A 20,870-nucleotide genomic window follows, 5' to 3' on the forward strand; every position below is an offset into this window, starting at 1 on the left:
AAGTGGATAATGCATCACTAGCAATTTGAAAAATTACCATGAGTCAGACTCCTGGGTTCCGTTTATGCCACTGATTCTTTACGACGATCCTGACCGGTGGTTTCCGTTTATGGCATAAATCCCTTAGCACTAGTCTCGCACGTGATTATAGGCCAAGAGATTAAATGGTAGCTAACATCTTTGTCTCGAGCCTTTTCTACTGAATGGCACGGTACTGGACCGTTTTATTAAGTTTTAATTTTACCGCATATTCGTGTTTGGTATCTCTTTTTTTTTCTTTCTTTTTCTAAATATATTTCACTGATTAAAATATATAACCTATTTCACAATTGGAAAATTTTCTGTAATAGAATTTTTATTTTGTATATATAAGGATAAGGGTGATATAAAAAGAAATACGAAAATATTTTATTAGTACGTTTTACTAGTAGTAAGATGGATAAAATTGTGAAAATACCCAAGAGGGCGAGTTTCGAAAACGAAGAAGATAATGGATGTGTAATAGAGCGAATGTGCCTAGTACACGACTATTTCGGAAAAGTGTGACTCATGAGTAATGTTTTCGCCACGTCATTGCTGTTTACTCTCTCATACAGAAACACATACACTCATACACCATGTTCACACCATGCAGCGTCTCGTCTCAAGAAAATCTCGCCGTTACATTCTTACTGTGTGCTAGCACCTAATTACGAAGAATTTTATTTAATGACACCGATCGTATGGAATAAAAGTGGAATATTTAAAAATGCAGTAGTTACTTTCGTCCTTTCATCAGCAATTTATTGGCCATCATATGCTGTAAACATGAACAAAAATTCTAACAATATCACATTCCGATGTTGCTTACAGGTAGCTTTGTATTGCACGTCAAGAGAAATATCTAAATGAAAAAGTTTACATACTAAGTTATGAGATCCAAAACATATACAAAATATTGCTTAATTGTGGCAATAATGCGCAGCTATATAAATCGACTACTAGGGAACTACCTTCAACTGACCGCTTCTTCTTCAATTCCCAAAATGTTTGAGTATTTCTCAAAATTCGTGAAAAACATACAATGATATTATGTTCTAACTATTTTGCTCGTTAATTGTGTCTAATAAAATGACACAAAAGTTCATCAAGATCTAACTGGGACTATTTACATTAGGAGTCGCAAATCACGCTGATAAATCGCTCGAGTATTATTAAACAACGTGTTTTTGGATCTTCGTTGTCTTTTCCATTGCGGTATAATGGGTGCTGGGACGCACTTGATCTCCTCGATTTCATTCAGAAACTTTTCTTCGAAGTTAACGATCTTGCGTGGAATTGACCATTTCCTTTTATATCTTTGTCGTGGACATTTCATAGAGTTATGCGCAATTTGCTCGTTTCTCATCGGAGAATTTTCCGAGGTAGCAGTTTCGGGTAATACATTTTCTCTTTTTTGGACGTATTCTGTCGAAGAATCTGTGGACTCTGCTGTACTCGATGTTTCACCGTTCTTCTCCGATGGACTTGTCGATCTAGACGACTTACTGTCCTCATCTCCCTCGCTATTCTGGAGAGCGAGTTTCGCGGCAGCAGTCGCGCTGCGCGTCATAATTCTGGTACTTGAAAGATTTGACGAAAGTTCGTTCTTCGACAGATTACTAACACGTTCGTTATTCCAACGTTTCTCCTGTTCTTCCTTCATCTTAAGTTTTTCGGCTTTAATTTCCATACGGGACTCTCTCCAATCTGCTGCCATACTACTTCGTTTCCATACGTAGTAAAAGTTCGCGAAATCTTCCTGCGAACACAAAGTTGGAAATGTTTTTGTTTATTTTTTGAAATTAATTCTCGGAGACGAAATGAAATGGATTTTACAGAAATGGTATGTTCTTAGTAAGATCCCTCGATGGGTACAGTACGAAAATACGAAAAATACAATACGGAATGCTATCGTAGCAGGAAAATAAACTTACCACTCGTTTATGCGGAAGCATCTTCCTTCTAATGATTGAAAATCTTTTTCCGTATTTCATGATTCCGCTCGTGAAGAGTTTCTGTAACATCAAAACGCAACAACAAAAAGATTAGTATGTTTAATTCTTCCTCAAAAGAAACTACGATGGCGTAAAAGAGTTTTTTTATTTTCCAAGAGCGAATTTATTCTAAAAGAATTTGCACTATTAAATATAAGCACAAGTATAGTATTAAATAAAAGAAGGCAACGCTACGAGTTATATGATACCAATTAAAATTCTTTAAAGAATCTATTTTAAAATATAAAATGTTGTATGCTAATGTAAAAATTGGAAATTTTTATTTTATTGTCATAATCAATTCAATTTGATCACGAAATTATTAATATTCAATTATTCGATATTCGATATAAAATCAACTGTATGATACCATCTCCTCTGGCTTCCATTTGTCAATAATTTTCTGTGGCATATCTTTCATAAATATCATTCGCAGCGCATCGTGCGGTTCATAGTTGGACTCGTGAAGAACATCCGAGATGTATTGTTCCGCAACACCAGAACACGAGTTTTCTATTGCTTTTATGTTTGGAATGCCTTCATATTGCTGCTTGAGTGTTAAAACAGCTCGGGCTGCCAGAGAATAGCCGAAGATCCATCCCTCCACATCCACTTTCGGATCCCACATCTTCTCCTCCCGAGTAGTTGTATATTCTTTGTTCGCGTATGATCGATCCTGACATTCGTGGATGACAGCATATTCCTGCAATTTTAACAATTACATTTTTAATTCATGTCAATGTATTCCAAAATAGCTATTTTGTGAAGGAATAGTAACGAAGGATTAATGTTAATGGTCGAATGAATTTCACATTGATCAAAATCTTTGAGAGAAAAAGGGGTACGTACCATCCTCCGATCTGTCGTCTTCTTCTTCTGCTTGGAGCACACTTTCCTTTTCCTACGTGCAACAGATTTTCTCGACATCTTTCTATTTAATTTACGCGTTACGATTTTAGGTTTGTCCGCTGACAGTAACGTTATTGCTACAACAGTAAGTGCAAGACTAATTAGTCAGAATTTTTAGTCTGGTACATGTATCCGGGACTGTTACCCTTGCGAAGTGTGGTAGCTATAAGTCTCCCCATCCTTCCTGCTCGAGCAAAGGTCCTTTCGGCTGCAGGGTACCGAGCAATAATGTTTTCCTGCCAAATTTCTTCCATTGCTAGCGTTGTTTTACTGTTTGGCGAAATAAAGACATGAAATATCGAGACGCACCGCGTCTTTACCAATGATGAATCTTTGAATATGCTCGTTATTCGTGCTACGAAACTTACCAATTCGTACAAGTAATTGAGCATACCAAAGAGAAATCTATTACGATGAATTTGAAGATATATCAATGTTAATATTAATATGGTAATATTGATATTATTTGAAAATATAGTATAATTATAAAATAAAGAAGGATTGATGAATAAATGGAAATTATTTATAATAATATTACTTATGATTTATTGAGAAACAGGCATAACATTGAGAGCTTCAGTCGGACGAACAAACAGTCACGTACTCTTCTTAACGAAAAGTTATCGGGATGATGGAATTCGCGACTATATATTTCGGAATGAAGGCACAAATCGAAACACTGTTTGTGATAGTAATGAATTATTCGAAATTGTAATTTGAAAGCATGTGCACGATTTGACGCGATGCGTTAGGCTGGGCACAAGCCTCGAAAGAAAACTGGACGGAACGGCAGAAAGCTCCGACTAGACACCGTGTCAATTCGTGAGATAAGATAAGGTCTGAGGAAATATTCACAACGACGGGGTATTTTCTGAAATTTTCTCGTGCAACATATTATCGTTCTATTATAATTATTATCTTTATTTTATTCGGGACTGGATTAAACAAGTTATATTCATGTATCGAGCAACTATTCGGTGGTAATTTTGAAGACTTCGTAATTGCATTCGTGAATATTTAATACAATGATATTTGATTTCAGATTTTCTTTTTGCACTTACCAAAAATACGTGTGTATTGTAACAAAATTGATCTGAACTTTTACTGAAATAGAAACATTATCTTATATTATTTTAATGTTGATTATATCTATACTACATATATATATATAGTATATTAAAGCACATTACAGTTCGGTAATTTTAGTATTGATTGGATGATGAAGGTAAAATGTAGGGATATTTAAGAAAATAGAATTGCTTAAAATTTAGAGATATAACCGTGTATTTATAGTCCTTTATACAAGATTTATATTCTCGTAGTACCTAAACAGGTTGATTAATGAATTTAATTTCATTGATTTAATAAACAGATAATAAAGTGCACAAAGCTGGCTTTCGCTTTCTTTTACGCTACACTCACGTATGATAAAAATTATAAATTACACAAAAAAGTTTATATCATTCGTAATTCTCGAACAAGTATTTTCTATTGTTCGAGTGAAATTATGTTATGACAATTACATTGCACAGCCATTGATTAATAAATATAGTTCGTATGAATTTCGAAGATAGGATACTGTCTGATATAACGTAAAAAAAGAATTAATTGCCTATGATTAAAATAGACAAGAAGAGTGAACAAAAGACTCATTGTTTACTACAATTATATATATTATTTGTTAAAGCCGCATTAATATTGAATTAATATAATGTTTCACTGATGTTTTCTTAAAACTAGGAGAAAAACGAATAGATACTCCACGCAATCTGTTTAAACAGATCGGCGAAATGGTAAAAGACAATACCTATAATTCGTAGACCGGGGAACGAATAAAACTAGAACACTATTAAATGTATTACTGAACAAATGCAAACTGCTGTTCCGTGAATCGACATGATGTATAATACAGATTAAATGGGAGTCGAACGTCGAAATTCCATCCAAAGTTTGCGACCGAAACGTACACTCGTTCATTTGTACAAAGTAGAATGTTACTTTTTTTTCATTGCATCAGCAAGAATACTATCGCTAGTAATATGTGAAAGAACAAGGTACATTGTAATAAAAGATTTTTGACCGTGATCGATAAAACTTATACTACTGTAACACTATATTCGTAAAGTGCAATACATGTACATTAACTGAAAATATCTACGGATGTATAAGATCTCCGAGTAAAAAGCAAAGATCCTTAATACTTTTCAATCATTAATTAGTCTCAGTTGTCAATAACGCACCTAACATAATATAATTGGACAACATTGATCTATTGCTACTATTATTGCTACTCTCGTTACATGTATCGAGTTTTGTTACTGAAAATCAAGTAGTCGTGATAGTATCCTTGCTAATATACATGTCAATCTACCACTAGAGGAAAGGAAAATTTGTACATCGTTTGTACAATGGTATGACTCAATCTTGTCTGCGCCACGTGAATTTCGCCCTTTGACTAGACGCCTCCACAGCGACCGGCATCGGGTGAGAATATGGACACGCTGGTTTGGTGCAGAATGGATGATACTTGCACTGCTGGGCAGGATGAGAGAACACGCATCCTAGTTTTGTGCAGGACAAGCCGAATTTACATTTAGGATGTCTGTAAGCACACTTGTCTCCAAACTTACACGCAGGAAATGCACTATAATGTAGGAAAAGATAAGAAGCAGTTAAAAAACACTTGACTAACGTGAATGATAATGAATGGAAAGAATTAAATAAAATAGTAACCTGCACATAATGAGGGGATGAAGATACGCGCACTTATTTCCTAATGTACAATTCGGCCAGTATCTACATTTTTCTTTCGATTTATCTATCGCCGTTACCATGTTTTCTGTTAGTGGTTTTTTATCTAAACCTGGATGCAAAATACAACGTTATAAAATTTGTATTATAGAATTTATGTAAGAAGTAAATTAGTGAAATTGCATTATTTACGTTTAGCTAATAACGGATTCGTTAATAATGTGCTGGATTTTAAATCTGTAGGACTTGGTAAACGAGACCTATTATAAATAATTGGGCTTAATTTTCTCCTTTTTTTTGGTATCTCTTCGATTTTCTCTACATTCTCCGTATTGCAATTTTCATTGTTCTCCTCTGTTCTTTCTTTTACACTTACATCACCTTCAGTTTCAATTTCTGTTACTTGAAAGACGGAAGTTTCTGATTCATTCTGAGTATACATGTCATTTTGAATCGTTGATAGTGCAAGTTCGTCATCCTCATTCACCTATAAGTTAATGTCAATTGATAAAATGAATAAACAGAATCAAAGAAAATCTATAGTTCAGACAATTACAAAGTACATACCTCCATTTCCAGTCGTTCATCATCGTCAGACGTCACTTTATCTTTCATTAAATTAGTGTTATATCCATTGAGTGTAACTAAAAATTTTTGGTTGTCATCACTCCTTTGGAATAAAGACATTACGACACCCATATGTTCCTCGGTAACTGGTTGCGGTACATCTACAGACCGTATAATACTAAATATATTAGAGAAACAATTTTAAGTATTATATATATCTCCAAAAAAAAAATGAAAAAGTAGAGTAAAAATACACTTACAAGGCTTTGATTTCGATTCTGAAACATCTGTATTTAATTCTACTTGTATCTTTTCCATAACCAATCTTTTATTGGAATTCAAATGTACTGATAAATTTTGACCCACGTCTCGTACAGCAGCTGGTTTAAGATGTTTCACTGTTTGCTTCTTCTCCTGTGAAAGTTTCTTAATGAAAAAATATTCATCGATTAAAATATGTATCAAATTGTTTTCAATCAGTAATATTAATATCTACTACATTTTATACGTACCAATAAGGATGGCTCCGGATTCTTTTGTGTAACAACAGATTGATTTGCCTCTGCAACAGCTCTTAATAAAAGTGATTGCGTGGCACGTTTTTGCGTTGGTTGCAGTGGTTTTAGAGGTCTTGGTGTTACAATTACTTTACTAGGTATCTTAGTTTCCTCAACTTCTTCCTCTGCATCGCTGCATTCTTTGTTACTCTTTGCTAACGATTTCAGTCGTTTTCTATCAGTCTTAACTGGTACAGGTTTATTTACAGCTATTATATGGGATTTAATAGGTCCACTTGTACCCACAGATTGTGAGTCATCATCTAATTCCTCTTCTGCACCTAGATTGAGGTAGTCCTCATCCTCGCTACTTTGAGAACGTCTGATTGACGAATTAAAGCCAGACTTAACGCTAACTGGCTTAAAATTATTCTTCAATGGTCCCAATCTATTCTTTATATTTTTATTGTTAGACAAGGTATCGCGATCTTGTTCCAAAGGTTTGCTTTTAAATTCTATAGGTTCTTTATTCCCTAATTGTTTAGGTGATTTATTAACAGTCGCGATCCCTAAGCGATCTTTAATCGTACCCGTTGTTTTTTCTGCCGATTTTGACTTTGGATTAGAATTTACTTTCTCCCTTAACTCTAAATTTTTGGATGCTTTTTCGACCTTGGAATTACCCAGTCGAGTTTTTATACTACTAACTTTATCAGATTCATGTTTCAATTCGACATCGCGGTTCCTCTTCGTACGATCCTCCGTATCAAAAGATCTTCCCCTTGGAAAATTATTATTACGATTATCCACCCGACGCTTTTCAGTCTGTCTATATCGACTTTCGGTATCCGTTTTCTCTCTGTGAACTTCAAACTTTTTCCTAGGTGATACCATACCTAGACGATTTTTTACAGATACAACAGATGTAACTTTTGGTTTATTAACGCAAGACTTCAATTTCTTTGTGTTATCATCTGTTCTACTCTCTCCATCCTCCTCGATTTTTGACCTTTTTACTTCACTTTGCTTTTTCTCCAAACTATCCTTATAACTATTTGTTGTGTCTAGTGGTCTTTTTAAATTTCTAGATGGTGTATCGTCCATTTTTGTCTCAACATGGGAGTCTCTAGATTTATTATTAGATTCAAAAGTTGAAACTTCTTTATTTGTATTCATACTTTGACTATCATTTGTCTGTATTCTTTTTGGTACTGATTGCTGGGGTACAATGTGATTTGTTATTCCATCTGATTTAGTCTCGTTATTGGCAACTTTTACAAGTTTATCTATATTTTTATTTTGTGTTGTCTCCAATTTTTGACTAGATAAGAATGTTTTTGTATTTTGCTTATGGAATGATTTATCATCTTTCACACTTTTATTGGAAGACTTATCAATAGTCTGATTAGCAGCTTGATCTTCCAGAAAAGAAGTTGTTGTTGTCTTCCTCTTTTTCCTTTCTTCTTCTTGTTTTACAACGACTGTAGGCACAAATTCCCTTAATGATTTTTTCTTAGCCACAGTAACCTTCTGCAATTTTTTCAATACTTGGTCATGTAACCAATCGACAAATGGAGTTGTGCAATTTTCCAGAAATAAATATAGATCTTCGTGCATCTGTTGACGAGACTTTTTATTTACAACCATTACTAAAATATAATCTGGTAGCTCCTCATCGTATCTTATTCCTAATTCCAATAATTTAGCACGAATAGCACTCTGAAAAGAAAGAATAATAAGTCATTTTTATTATGAAGTTTCTGATATAGAGATTGATGTGTTTTCCTTTATAATTTATATAACTCCTTATTATTTTTAGCCATTTACAAAATTTCAACAAACTTTATCGTTTTCAAATATTTTACTTTCAATGCTTTTCCAATTTTTCATGACTCTTAGATATATATGTATGAAATTTCTATGCAAATTAATCACTAAATTAATCGAGCGTCATATCAAAAGTGTAACTCCCATATAAAACTGCAATAATTGTAATGTGTAAATTGTCAAAACCTAACAACAAAGCTATCATACAACAAGAGACATTAAACGGAGACTTATCGATAATCCTCCAAAGTTCTACATCGGAAATTATTGAACACAACAAGGCGAATAGAACAATGTAAGTATAATCAGGTAAAAGCGTAAATCTTTCACTTACCCGCAATTGATTCGTAACTTCTATCCCGCGTATATCCATGATGTTGATCACATTTAATAAATTGAACGCGCGGGGAAAGAAAACTGTTGTCGAGTCACAAAATCGACGATATTAACACATATATTGAAGAATAAAAACATTCTCCGCCACGAAGGATCAGAATCAGAATGCTTCCTTGTAATAAGTAAGCTACCTAGACAGGAAACTCTGTACGTATTCCAAGTATGTAGACCTATATTGTATAAATAACAATTATTTCTCCTTAATACTTTTATAAATAGGGCGTTTATAAGCCTCTTATTACCAAACTAAAAATAATATTCATACCGAAATTACGTCGTTTATAATTTGAAATTATAAATTGCAATGTGGATACAATAAATGCGCAATTCGCTTTTCACCAACTTTACATATACAGTTTCTCCTCTATTAGAATGAGCATACCGTGGACCGAAATAGTTCTGCCGTCGATACGAGCAGATAAGTCGGTCTATACTTTATTACCTTCATGACGCAGCAAAGGCGGCAATATATAAATTGAACATATATCTAAATGAAAAGAAAAGATGTGATCATGAATTTGACTAACTTCAAAAATATGTCTTTTCTGAATTGTTTTCTTGACAAGTCCAAACAAGGAAAAATATATAGATATTTTAACGTAATTCTCGAAATAAATAGTCCCTAAAGGTTTTGCGTAACAGAAAACAGAAGCATTTCTACAACTGTCATTAACCATCGAATATTAATCAAAGCATTCAACGATTAATCGAGCAACTTTAAAAAGGAAAATCGAGATGTCCCGTATGAAAAGTATCTTCACATTTTCTCATTTACTGTATGATCTTTTTGTCTTTTCTATGAGGATTACTTTCGCCATGACTGTAGCTGCTTTTAAAATGATTGTACCCCCTCGATCAAAGAATTTGCTAGGCGAAACGGTGTTGGTAAATAAATATTATATTTATAGTTTCCACATTCCATTTCTCATCTCCTAAATATATATATTCACTAGATAACCGGTGCTGGTCACGGAATTGGCCGCGAATTGGCTATACAGTTAGCTTCCTTGGGTTGCATAATCGTTTGTTGGGACGTAGATACCGAAGCAATTCGGTCGACGATGAGTCTGGTATCAAAGAATGGTGGAGAAGTAAGGAAAAAGAAATAAAAGGCAGATTGAAATAAAAGATTGTGTTAAAAGTTTTAAGTATAAGTATTCTACAAATATTACTATACGAATATACTATACGACAATCATAAAGCGATTGTACAGAAACAGTGCAGGTGGTATAATAGCAAGTCGTAAGCTCCATTAAGTACAATTTTATTTCTATAATATAATTTATTTCTAATAATCGCAACTCTGTTATTGTACCAGCAAGCCCTATACTTTAACATATCTAGAAGTTTGAAATTGGAAGAAAATATCATTATAAATAGATCTATCTATTAATAAACTTATCATATGGGATAGAAATCATTGAAAACCCTAATTTCTAATATTTCTGAATAAATAAAAATCCTATAATATATTTATTTGATCTTCGATAGGCATTTCCATTGATAAAGATATATACATATATGTATATTTAGGCTTACGGTTTCGTAGTCGATGTATCGAAAAGATTAGAAGTCCGAGAAGCAGCAAGGTTAATGAGAAAAGTCGGCGTGCCAGAAGTGTCTATCCTGATTAATAACGCCGCTGTATTATATCATTGCCCTTTTTTGAATCAAGACACGGATATCATAGAAAAGACGTTCAACGTTAATGTCTTATCAAACTTTTGGGTTCGTTCGTCAAATGTTCACTAATAATTTATAAAATGAAAAAGTTACTTAAAATTACAAGTAACGTTAAAGATTGTAAATACCAAGGAAACTTTCACTTGAACCTCGAACTTTTTCAACAGACGATAGAAACTTTTTTGCCCACCATGATGCAAAATGGAAAAGGACATGTAGTTTGTGTATGTAGCATGTGTGGTATATATGGCGTGTCCCAAAAAGTAGCCTACTGTTCTTCCAAATTTGCTGTGAGAGGTAGAGGAATTTTTAATCGAAATATAATAATTTTTTAAATAGTTTGCCCATCGTTAAGAATGTGTTCAGCATAACATTAACGCTGTAAATGCATCATAAATGGTATTGACGTATTTTCTTCCTTCTTTCAAATGAAAATGACGCATTTCATGAAAAAAGTATGAAATTACTAATAGTTAAACTTTAATAGGCTTGATGGAGGCTCTTTATGAGGAGCTGCGATTGGACCACAAGTATACTAACATACGATTTACAACCATTTATCCATTTTATGTGGATACTGGGCTAGCCAGAGATCCAAAATATAGGTAACGTGTGGATAAAAAGCGTCTTGATTCAATCTTTCGTTCCAAGTGTATGATTTTTGTAGGTTTCCTTATATATTCGGTGTAGTATCACCTGGATATGCAGCGGGAGAAATAATCAAAGCAGTTAGAAGAAATTATACTGAATACTCTATTCCTAGATGTCTTCTTACCCTAAATTCCATTAACAGGTATTTTATATAGAATGATTCGGCTTTTCCCAGCCAAACGTTGTCAGTATATTCTATAGATCATGATAAGGAAAACACTTCGTATAAACATATGTCATTGGAAGAATTGTTCTGAAAAAGAGTTTTAAGAACTATATGTGAAATGAACGGTGACGAACGTGCGTTATTATGATACAAAGTATAAGTAGGTGCGGAGTATTTACATAAGGTATCGTAATACTCCTACAATTCTAACTGCATTTAACAACAATGTTTACGACGTTCGTTACCGCTCATTTGATATATCGTTTTCTTGCTATAACTCTTCTTCTTCCGCTAATATATATTTATCTAACATATTTTTGTATCTTTTCCTGTAAAATATACCGATAACGTTTGGCCGGAAGGAAACTGGGATACAATCGATCTTCATAAATTTGATTACTCTAATTCAGACTCAAATTCAATCAAGTTCTAGTTCTACAAATTCTACAAATTCCAACACTTGAACAACAAATACTTACATTCAAACATATTCATTTTCTAATTTATAATCTCGTAAACATAAAATTTTTTTTGGACGTTTATGGCCCACAGATTGGTTCCCGAAAGTGCGATGAGGTTGATCCTTGATTTTTTGGCGAATGTAGATCTCAAACGGCGAGAAAAACTTGCAGTCCGTGAAACTGTCGCTTCGTGAAACGTAATAATATTCATACATACATAAATTTATGTTTGTAGAATGCGTCAGAAGATAATGTCGCGTAACGTGTAATTTAATAATTACATTGTATTATATTCAAGTTCGATAACAAAACAATTTTTTGTTAGCAAATATGTAATTAGGTGTCTTACAGAATAATTACAATAATTATTTTAATTTTGTTTGTCTCGTAGTAAAATATTTTAATAAAGGATCAAATATAATAGATAAATCAATTATATGCAATTAAGCTTGGATGTAGATTACACATTTATCGATGTTAGAAATAATTTGCAATTTAAATCAGTTTCATTACCCAGAAAAAAAGTTTCCCTATAAATATTTAAAACGTAGAAAACAAGCAAAGCAAGTAAGTTCTTTAATTTGTCGTACATACAGAGTAGATATAATCCTACTTTCTTCTTTCTTCTTCTACAAGATTTTTTCAGAATATTTATGACCTTAAATTTTGAATCGGTTGATGAACCATTTGATTTTGTACGTTACAGCCTTTCACTTCTGTAAAAAACTTATAGCACTAGATAAAGATAGTATAATGATCGTACACTTAAGTAGGTACATGTCATTTTGGTTGACAATGTATCGCGACGACGAAAATCGACGACGAACTGTTACCGCATCATTGGCGAAAGAAATAGGAAAGAATCTTGATCAGCTTAAATGACAATTGATATGATCGTGATATCAGGCCGAGATAAGACGATGAAAACACAATCATCTTCCTCGACGTATCTGACCCTACTATAATGTGAAGTATCGCAGACTTCGTTAAGAATCGGAAGATTTTTTTTTTTTATTTACCTATTGAAAGGAACAATTACTTCATTTTCGCTGTATTAAATCAATGAACAATTTGCTTTATAAAATCCAAGCATCGTATTTGCATCATACATTTCGTGAAATTTAAGAAAACAATTTCAATCGCATTCAATAGGAATCGATGGGTTTTCCCCTTGATCTGCCTGAACCAACGTTATCGCAGGTTAAAAAGATATTTCCCAAATAGAAGGTGAAGGTGAGTCTGCTATCGGTAATATACAGCAAATTCCTACAAGGAGTCCCTTTTCAAGAGGCTGGATGAACTATCTTAATTGATCGTACGGACAGTTGTTTTGGCGAAATCTTAGATTTCATTGTGGCAACATAAATTCACCGACTATGATGTGGTTTTCTCAGCATGTCTCTCGAAACTGTATGATGACTGCAAAGTCATTTAAACAGAAATTGAAAATATATATATATAGGAAAAAAAATATATATATATAAAATTGCCATCTATTTTCATAAAACGACAATTTTAGAGCGTAGATGTCTTGAAAAACTGCATTGTTTATTCAAATCGTTACCGAAAGGAATGACAGCATTCGTAAAACATAAAGAAAACTATACGAACATGACAATATCTTTTGTAAATGTGAGTAGGTTTTCATTTTTCTGCAGACTGTTCTAACATTTTATATTTCTAATCTTGCAAGAAAAAATATTTATTTTCGCTTTATGAGTATACAGCGATACATTAAAAACTAATTATTAATGAAATATGTTTTTGTATCTTCATTTGTTATTCAATAAAATTCTTCGAATTTATGGCACACGGTATTTTCCTGTACGGCAGTGCAGTACTGCTTAGCCAAGTTAAACCAGTTGCAGGTCTGTCACGTGAAGCCGCATCTTCTGCTAGTGCTTCCATAAAATTCTTCGAGGATCATTCAGTCTTTATGAAATAACGGCTCAGTGACTTCTGGTAAGTGTCCTATTCCAACTTTCGATATAGTTCCGCTATAATCGTTTTATAAAAATCCTGCTATAAAGTTTGTGAGTTTCGAGCTGAGCGTTCCACTCTATAGTGTCTGTGTTTAATTAAATAAATCTCTTTACAGTGACTTTACTATGATTGATAAGTGCAATTAAAACGAAATGAAAGAGATCGTGTGATATACGTATGTTTTAATCTAATAACGAAACGTAAAAAGTGATTCATAAGTATCTTTTACTTGGATTCTTTCTCGGTATGCGTCTCGCTAAACAAGTTTACCTTGAAACAAACTGAAAAATCGAAAGGCAAGTTCATGATAAACCTTCCCAGCAAGGACGTATCGTTAAAAGTCAATACCATTGCCATAGGGTGTCGCGCAGGATCATTCTTTTTTTTTTTTTTTGGAACTTTACCAAATTTAGATTTGAAGATACAGAAATGGAATTCCCGTTATATTTACTTTTAGAGTCACTCATAAGACAACCATACTCATAAGACAATAAGACTTCGAAAAGTAAAATTTCGATAAATCTAAAAACGTTTATATGTAGAATTGTAGAATTTGAAAGGCTCAGGAATCCAATTTTCTTACATGTTCTCCTTCATACATGTATACAGTATACAGTAACTCGCACAGACATAGACACCAATGTGTTCGAGAAATTATTGCTCTATACGTATATTTATCTATAATGATTTTATTGCATTGGCAAGAAGATTGGCAGAGATATACATTTTGCTTGTTTAATACACATAGCTTTTTGTATAATATGTATATATTAACACATCATTGTCAGAAGTCACAAAAAAAATGGTTTTTGTTGATTGCTTGTAAAATGCCGCAGACACATAAATAGGGCGTTCAAACACTGCAGTTATACTCAATCTGTAATCATACTTAACATGTAATTTTATTCATAAAAGAACATACGGTTGAAAAAATTAAGGTAATAGGAAAATATGTTCTGCGGTAAACACGATAAACGAGTTACATTTGCTTACATTGTAACCTACGCAGTTGTTCGGAGAGATCTAAAAATATCAAAGAGTACAAATTTATTAGTATCAAAATGGAATATACGTATTTTGTTTAAAATAAAAAATTCGATCGTTCGATCATTTATTTGTGTAATTGAATTTAAATAAAATCTCGAATAGAGCAAGTATCTCATAAATCAATTGTAAAATAATTACTATGTAAAAAGTCTCGATTTCAAATTTCATAAAAATATGTTCGATGTTTCAAAAGTTACGAACGCAGCAGTTTCCTCGCGGATTTATACGCAGAAGATAATACGAGTCACTGTATCTCACATTCTTTTGGTGTCTTGCTCAAGAATACTTTTTAAAGGCTACCAAAATGTTACAACTTCCAAAGTTCAAACATAAAATGTCAAATTAAAGGATTCAACTTCCAATTTAATGAGTTGAGAAGTTTAAGCGTTTAAATCTGAAGCTGCACGTTCGCGATATAATAGAACGCGTTCTTATTATTTTTTACACGAATATTTCTGATTTCTTTCGCATCCTAACGCGTCCCATTTTTCTTCAAAACGCCGAATTATCTTCTCCGGTCTCTCATTCTAGTTTATCGAACGCAACCAATAAGGATCAAGGATCTGGTTTCTGTTCACCTTAACTACCGCTTCCTTCTTTCTCGAGCGCTCACTTTTAACACAAAAAGAAAAAGGGAAGTAACAATAATTCGTAACGGACTAGCTGTTTCATGAATAAGGAGAGAAAATCAGTCGCGGGACACCCGGAAGAAATTTAACTAGACATGCAATTATTCTGGTACGTGGGCTATGGTCAGTTAAATTCTGTATCTATATGCGATCATTCAGACTCGGTACACTCTTTCACGTAATAGCTGTTACATAATGTGTGCAGACTTTTCCTATTTTTGATTTATAATTCTATATGTATATCATGATAGGTGTCTACTACGTAGTTTAGCGGTTATCGATGCAGGCTGTTACTATTACTATCAAAAGAGAGGGAGCGGGAACTGTTGTTCTATGCAATACTTTGCACGCCTTATGCGCTTTTATATTTCATAAAAGGCCATTGTTTTCCCTTGTTTAATAAACATGACGATATACGTATATAAATTGTTGGAGAAAATAAAATAAAGAGACGTGGAATTTACTTTAGTAATTTAATTTGTATTTATAAAAATTGATTTACTAATATACAGTATCTAAATTATATTAGTATACAAATATATTAATAACACTATTTGTTTAAAAATGATAGTACAATTTATTATGGTATTATTAACAATACTACATTATAAAACTATATTGTAAGCAAGTACATGTATGCAAATGTAAAAATGTACGTAAATGATATCTATTTTAATAAAATTGGTAATTTCCTCGATGACGAAAGATTGAAGTATTGATAAGCTGGAATAAAATGCATATGGATTTATTACGTAAATCTGCTTGTGAGACGTGATAATATTTGTATTCACTTTTCCTATCTCAATTAACAGGCCAAGATTAGTTCCAGAATTAGATGGTAGAATTCTAAAGAAGACGATAAAAAGCAGATTATTGCGACTGGATTCGAGGCTTTCTTTTCCTTCTCAAAGGATTATGCCCATAGGCAAATAAGTACCAGCATTGTAATATCAAACTATTTAATATTACGATTTAACACTTCGGCTTGCATGTTCGATTATGCGGATAAAATGATTTGAAAAAGAAAAGTATAGAAGCCGGCACGATAGTGTTCAAGCGATCTACAAGCTCAACAAGAGGGGGTAAGAGGTTCATAAGGAGCTCGAGTTGCTAGGCTGGCCAGTGATATTAAGCTGCACATCAAACTTCAACCATAAAATCGGCCATACGGCGATGGGGTTTCGTAGTCATTTCACCAGTTACTAATTGCCCCATTACGCAATGTTGATATACTTTCGCTATATTACTGGATACCGATATTTCCGCATATAATTAGTATACTACGGTACACGAGGCTCCCATACGATAGCGCGTCATTTGTAGAATGTTCTGGAATTGACACGGAGCTCTCTGGCGTTTCCTCTTTCGCCATGAAATTTTCTCGTATACCTATCTTTCTAATTCTTCGATACTGAATCCTTCGACTTTGACATTCTTTTTTTATCCTATCGTATCTTTCGTAATTTATTTCGTTAATTAAATTATCACGCATAAATGTTAAATACTTGTTTGTATCACTAGTTAATGATAGAAGGAGAACAGTTAATCGTTGGAATAAAAAGAAAGTGTTTCTTATGAAATAATTTAGTACACAACTTGCATTAAACGAAATGTATTGGCATTTCTTATTGATTTTCTTGTTGATCGCTACTAATTTTAATTTCTTTTTCCTTTCAGTGTAATGCATCCCATAAAAGACGAGATGGCGATCGCGGGCTCAAGAATACCATACTCTTCGTTCACCATTTGGCTTTTTCTCAGCATTGAATTCGTAATTAGTACGTTGCTATCCATTTTTCTGAGAATCCTTAAGATATTCAAATGTATGCTGCCGGAGCCACCGAGAGATTTGACTGGAGACGTAGTTTTGGTAAGAATGCAAAGCATATATCATGATCCTTCAGAATATACACTTGAAATCAAAAATTTCGAAAGTTAAAGTTCTCAATGAAAAATTCGAAACCTCAAATTATCTTAACGCGAACGCGCTTAACGCGAATCTTAACGCGAAATTCGAAAGTTGAGATTTATCGAACGACCGTTCTGTGATTGAAAATAAACTTTTTAACGATCTTATGTATAACTTTATGCTCTTCAGGTGGCCGGTGCTACTTCCTCTTTAGGAAGATCCCTCGCGGCTGAATTCGTGAAAAGCGGCTGTTCCGTTATTTGCGTGGACAACGATCGCGAGTTAATCGAGGAAACAGCATCGGGATTGAAACAACAGCATCTCACCATCGACGAAGCCAAGCCGAGACACAGAGAGAACGATTCTTCGCGATGCAGCTCGACTATATCTGCTTACGAGTGTGATTTCTCAAATAAAGATGCCATTAAGAGAACGGCCCAAAAAGTGAAAGATGATATCGGAAAGATCAACACTTTAGTGACCTGCATTGGCAATTCGAGCGAGGACGTCTTCGACATGACCAGCAAGACTTTAATGACTCATTTTTGGGTACATAAACTTGTCTCTCTGGTTGTTCCCTTTTGTTTCTCTTTGTTGGAACCTTTTAAAGAATACGATCAATGAACACATTAATCTTCGTTCGCAATTTTAATTTACACCTGACAATTAATTTTTTTCAGGAAATTAAGAATCGTTAAAAGGAAGGATTGAAATCAATTTATAATTTTATCTATTATTGCTGGGTAGAGATATTTATTAATTATTGTTTAATTTGTTAGCGATTATTATAAGAAACGTTAATGGCCTCGTGGATGATGAGTACAATTTTATTTGTAGGATAGAAAGACAGAATTATGTAAGATATCGAAGAAGATGAAGGAATTAGCAGGGTATTATAAATTTATAAATTTTTTTAAATACCTTCTTAGTTTGATTTCGTTAAAAAAATAACATGATCGTTCAAATTCTTAGTAAAAACGTTTATATTCGATTCTAACGCGAATGTAAGGAATATGTTAAGGTATTTCTTCCATTTCATTTACAGACAGTCCTCGCGTTTCTTCCAATGATATTGGATCAAAGACGAGCCTATATAATTGGAGTGACCCCAATCGCATCGAACAACGACGCTTATCATGGTTCCAAAGCAGCTGTAATGAGTAAGCATCCTCGAATATTATTGACATTACTAATTTACTAATAATTAATAATTTAATAATTAATAATTCATTAATAATTAATCTAATGATTGATGCAGGTTTCATGGAATGCATGTGTCAAGAATTGAGCCACCATAATAACGATTTAACATTTTTGGCATTCTCTCCAATTAGAGAATGCAGGTAATGGTACTTCAAACATTTAGATAAAAATAATAATCGGAATACTCAGCGTCTTTCATAGAAAGACTGCTTCTTCGAGTTACTTGGACAAATATTTCTTCAGTTGAAAAAATGTAGATCGTCTACAAGACTTCTCCACGTACAGTGATTCTTATTAATATTCGAACAGCGTTTAGAATGTGCGAATATTAATAAGAGTCACAGTATATAAATTCCTTTTTTTGGGTTTCTTAATTTAATCACGGCAAATTAATTGGATTTCTGTGACTGTCACAGTACATTGAAAGAGAGTGAAGAACGAGTGGCCAAGAACATTGTGAAAGCAGTACAGACCAATCAGTATAATATGAGCGTCAGCTGGATATCCAAATCGTTGTACCACATAAGGTATTAAAAGATAACAATTTTTAAATAATTTCAATCTATTAATTTTCTCAAATCTTTTTTCCGTGGTCTATTTGATAAACAAATATCGACATCGAATTTGAAGATCTCCTACATAAAACAAACTCGGTTCCTTATTTGCCTATTTTATTTTCCAGTTGTATGATCTACAACGGAATAACGTTGCTCACAGGGTGGACCCACATTCATGGATGCGATTATCACGCGTAAATATTAGCCCTCTCTCGCTTTACGCTCAACAGAATCATTAAAAGAAGGATGTCAAGAAATCTAATCTAAAATACCACGATCTACGATATTTCAAAGGACAGCCTCAGAAGTTCTCCTAATAATTAAAAGAAAAGCAAAGTGCATCCGTACAAAATGAAATTTTATTTTAATCGCTCAACAATTCAATCGTTCGACAATTCAAAAGTCTACACAATTGAAGGCAGAGAACATCCAAATAGTGACGCAAAGTTTAAAGAATAATCAACAATAATTACAAAGTTTCCATATACGAGAGATATAGTACAAATTATATATGCATTAGAAAAGAAAAAATAACGTGTATGTTATTATTAAGTATTCGGTTGTTTTTGCTTGAAAAACGTTCGTCAATCAGGAACTAGCACGTCGTAATGACCGCTGTCCGAATTACCGGTGAATAACAGTCTAGCTGTAGCGTATTGCGAGCTCACATGATTGTGAAATACTCGTTTAAGTTCGGGTCTGTCTTTGATCTCGCGATAGATCGACAGATTCATGTTATACATCTTGGTGGCGACCGTGCATTCGAGTTCACTGGCGAACGTGCCCACCATGTCCATATAATTTTCATAAGTTTGTCGATCCGATATGTTCCATTCGGCCATCACGAAAGGCCCATACTCGTGCCAATTTTCCTTGATGTGTTGCACAACCTGTCGAACAAGATTTCTATCGTTCGTAGAAATAAAAGGCGCGAAGATCATGCGATGAAAAGACTTAATTCTTCCTTGAAATCGAACGAAAAATTCTTTTACTTAATTGCAATTTTTCTTTTAAGATGAAAAGGAAGCATTAAAACGACTTAAAGATTCATAAGATTCCATGGGATAGTTTCTAAATTAGAAATTTTGTTAAGATAAGAAGTATATAGACACTGATAGATATTAGATATAGATTGCTTGAAATAAATGGAGGATCTTTTGTTCATCAAATCAAATCGGATCGAATTTAGTCTTCCTTCGATGTGTTAAATATTCAATGTTAGTTCCTCTATAGAACATTTTTATACATTTTGTAATATTCTTTCTATAGAGTCTTCTCGATTATTTCAAGCAATTTATTTTGCTGTACTATAGATCTTTCTGGTAGTTTGCCTGAAAGGATCACATAAACGAAAACGAAGCACACCATTGATCGCAGATACCGATGTTCGTCCTCGTTTTGCCATAAAATGTAGCTAATCGCCCGAAACATGCAATTACCATCGCCGTAAATGTTTTGCACGCGAAACGTGCCTTCAGCGCACCTTAAACGAGCCGTATCTGTAACATAAAGATCATCATTTATATTTTATTATCAATAAGTAAAACATTAAATCTTACACGCACATCGATTTACGTTTTAAATCCTCATAAAATAATAATAAATTCTATTACGAGTA

The 20,870-nt window shown here is 33.4% G+C and overlaps 4 protein-coding genes across 11 annotated transcripts; 1 reads left to right on the forward strand and 3 right to left on the reverse strand.

Annotated features, from left to right (window-relative positions):
* Nucleotides 1-611: 611 nt before the first annotated feature.
* On the reverse strand, nucleotides 612-4,098 carry LOC100642811 (arginine-glutamic acid dipeptide repeats protein-like). Its single transcript, XM_048408724.1, has 4 exons — nucleotides 2,865-4,098; nucleotides 2,386-2,718; nucleotides 1,956-2,036; nucleotides 612-1,780 (listed from the first exon to the last, which is right to left on the reverse strand). The coding sequence occupies exons 1-4, from the start codon at nucleotides 2,940-2,942 to the stop codon at nucleotides 1,148-1,150; spliced, it is 1,125 nt and encodes a 374-aa protein (XP_048264681.1). The 5' UTR covers nucleotides 2,943-4,098; the 3' UTR covers nucleotides 612-1,147.
* Nucleotides 4,099-4,184: 86 nt separating this feature from the next.
* Nucleotides 4,185-9,090, reverse strand: LOC100647424 (zinc finger CCCH domain-containing protein 14). 2 transcript variants are annotated; one of them, XM_012312196.3, is made up of 7 exons: nucleotides 8,901-9,090; nucleotides 6,755-8,458; nucleotides 6,503-6,656; nucleotides 6,243-6,403; nucleotides 5,868-6,162; nucleotides 5,658-5,787; nucleotides 4,185-5,568 (listed from the first exon to the last, which is right to left on the reverse strand). In XM_012312196.3, the coding sequence occupies exons 1-7, from the start codon at nucleotides 8,937-8,939 to the stop codon at nucleotides 5,343-5,345; spliced, it is 2,709 nt and encodes a 902-aa protein (XP_012167586.2). In that variant the 5' UTR covers nucleotides 8,940-9,090; the 3' UTR covers nucleotides 4,185-5,342. The 2 variants fall into 2 exon arrangements, with proteins under 2 accessions (XP_012167586.2, XP_048264666.1); XM_048408709.1 differs by having other exon boundaries at nucleotides 6,503-6,668.
* LOC100647225 (retinol dehydrogenase 10-A) lies at nucleotides 8,719-20,815 on the forward strand. 7 transcript variants are annotated; one of them, XM_012312191.3, is made up of 8 exons: nucleotides 13,752-13,886; nucleotides 15,486-15,692; nucleotides 17,261-17,453; nucleotides 17,682-18,041; nucleotides 18,538-18,652; nucleotides 18,751-18,835; nucleotides 19,112-19,222; nucleotides 19,378-20,815. In XM_012312191.3, the coding sequence occupies exons 2-8, from the start codon at nucleotides 15,679-15,681 to the stop codon at nucleotides 19,448-19,450; spliced, it is 951 nt and encodes a 316-aa protein (XP_012167581.1). In that variant the 5' UTR covers nucleotides 13,752-13,886; nucleotides 15,486-15,678; the 3' UTR covers nucleotides 19,451-20,815. The 7 variants fall into 7 exon arrangements, with proteins under 7 accessions (XP_048264682.1, XP_003397884.1, XP_012167581.1 ...); XM_048408725.1 differs by lacking the exons at nucleotides 13,752-13,886; nucleotides 15,486-15,692 and adding an exon at nucleotides 8,719-8,861; XM_003397836.4 differs by lacking the exon at nucleotides 15,486-15,692 and having other exon boundaries at nucleotides 13,739-13,886.
* On the reverse strand, nucleotides 19,831-20,740 carry LOC100642573. Its single transcript, XM_012312190.3, has 2 exons — nucleotides 20,618-20,740; nucleotides 19,831-20,142 (listed from the first exon to the last, which is right to left on the reverse strand). The coding sequence occupies exons 1-2, from the start codon at nucleotides 20,681-20,683 to the stop codon at nucleotides 19,837-19,839; spliced, it is 372 nt and encodes a 123-aa protein (XP_012167580.1). The 5' UTR covers nucleotides 20,684-20,740; the 3' UTR covers nucleotides 19,831-19,836.
* Nucleotides 20,816-20,870: the final 55 nt, after the last annotated feature.

This window comes from Bombus terrestris, chromosome 9 (assembly GCF_910591885.1).
Source record: "Bombus terrestris chromosome 9, iyBomTerr1.2, whole genome shotgun sequence".
Taxonomy (NCBI): Eukaryota; Metazoa; Arthropoda; class Insecta; order Hymenoptera; family Apidae; genus Bombus; species Bombus terrestris.

Coding starts and splice junctions, on each gene's coding strand:
- LOC100647225 (XM_048408725.1), top strand. CDS start 8,734: ATGTGTAAATTGTCAAAACCTAACAACAAAGCTATCATACAACAAGAG. Junction 17,454..17,681: donor TGACTGGAGACGTAGTTTTG/GTAAGAATGCAA, acceptor TATGCTCTTCAG/GTGGCCGGTGCTACTTCCTC. Junction 19,223..19,377: donor AAATCGTTGTACCACATAAG/GTATTAAAAGAT, acceptor TTTATTTTCCAG/TTGTATGATCTACAACGGAA.
- LOC100647424 (XM_048408709.1), bottom strand. CDS start 8,939: ATGGATATACGCGGGATAGAAGTTACGAATCAATTGCGG. Junction 8,459..8,900: donor AAGTTACGAATCAATTGCGG/GTAAGTGAAAGA, acceptor CTTTCTTTTCAG/AGTGCTATTCGTGCTAAATT. Junction 6,404..6,502: donor AGAATCGAAATCAAAGCCTT/GTAAGTGTATTT, acceptor TACGGTCTGTAG/ATGTACCGCAACCAGTTACC.
- LOC100642811 (XM_048408724.1), bottom strand. CDS start 2,942: ATGTCGAGAAAATCTGTTGCACGTAGGAAAAGGAAAGTGTGCTCCAAG. Junction 2,037..2,385: donor AATGGAAGCCAGAGGAGATG/GTATCATACAGT, acceptor TTGATGTTACAG/AAACTCTTCACGAGCGGAAT. Junction 1,781..1,955: donor TGCTTCCGCATAAACGAGTG/GTAAGTTTATTT, acceptor TTGTGTTCGCAG/GAAGATTTCGCGAACTTTTA.
- LOC100642573 (XM_012312190.3), bottom strand. CDS start 20,683: ATGTTTCGGGCGATTAGCTACATTTTATGGCAAAACGAGGACGAACAT. Junction 20,143..20,617: donor ATCGGTATCTGCGATCAATG/GTGTGCTTCGTT, acceptor CTTGTTCGACAG/GTTGTGCAACACATCAAGGA.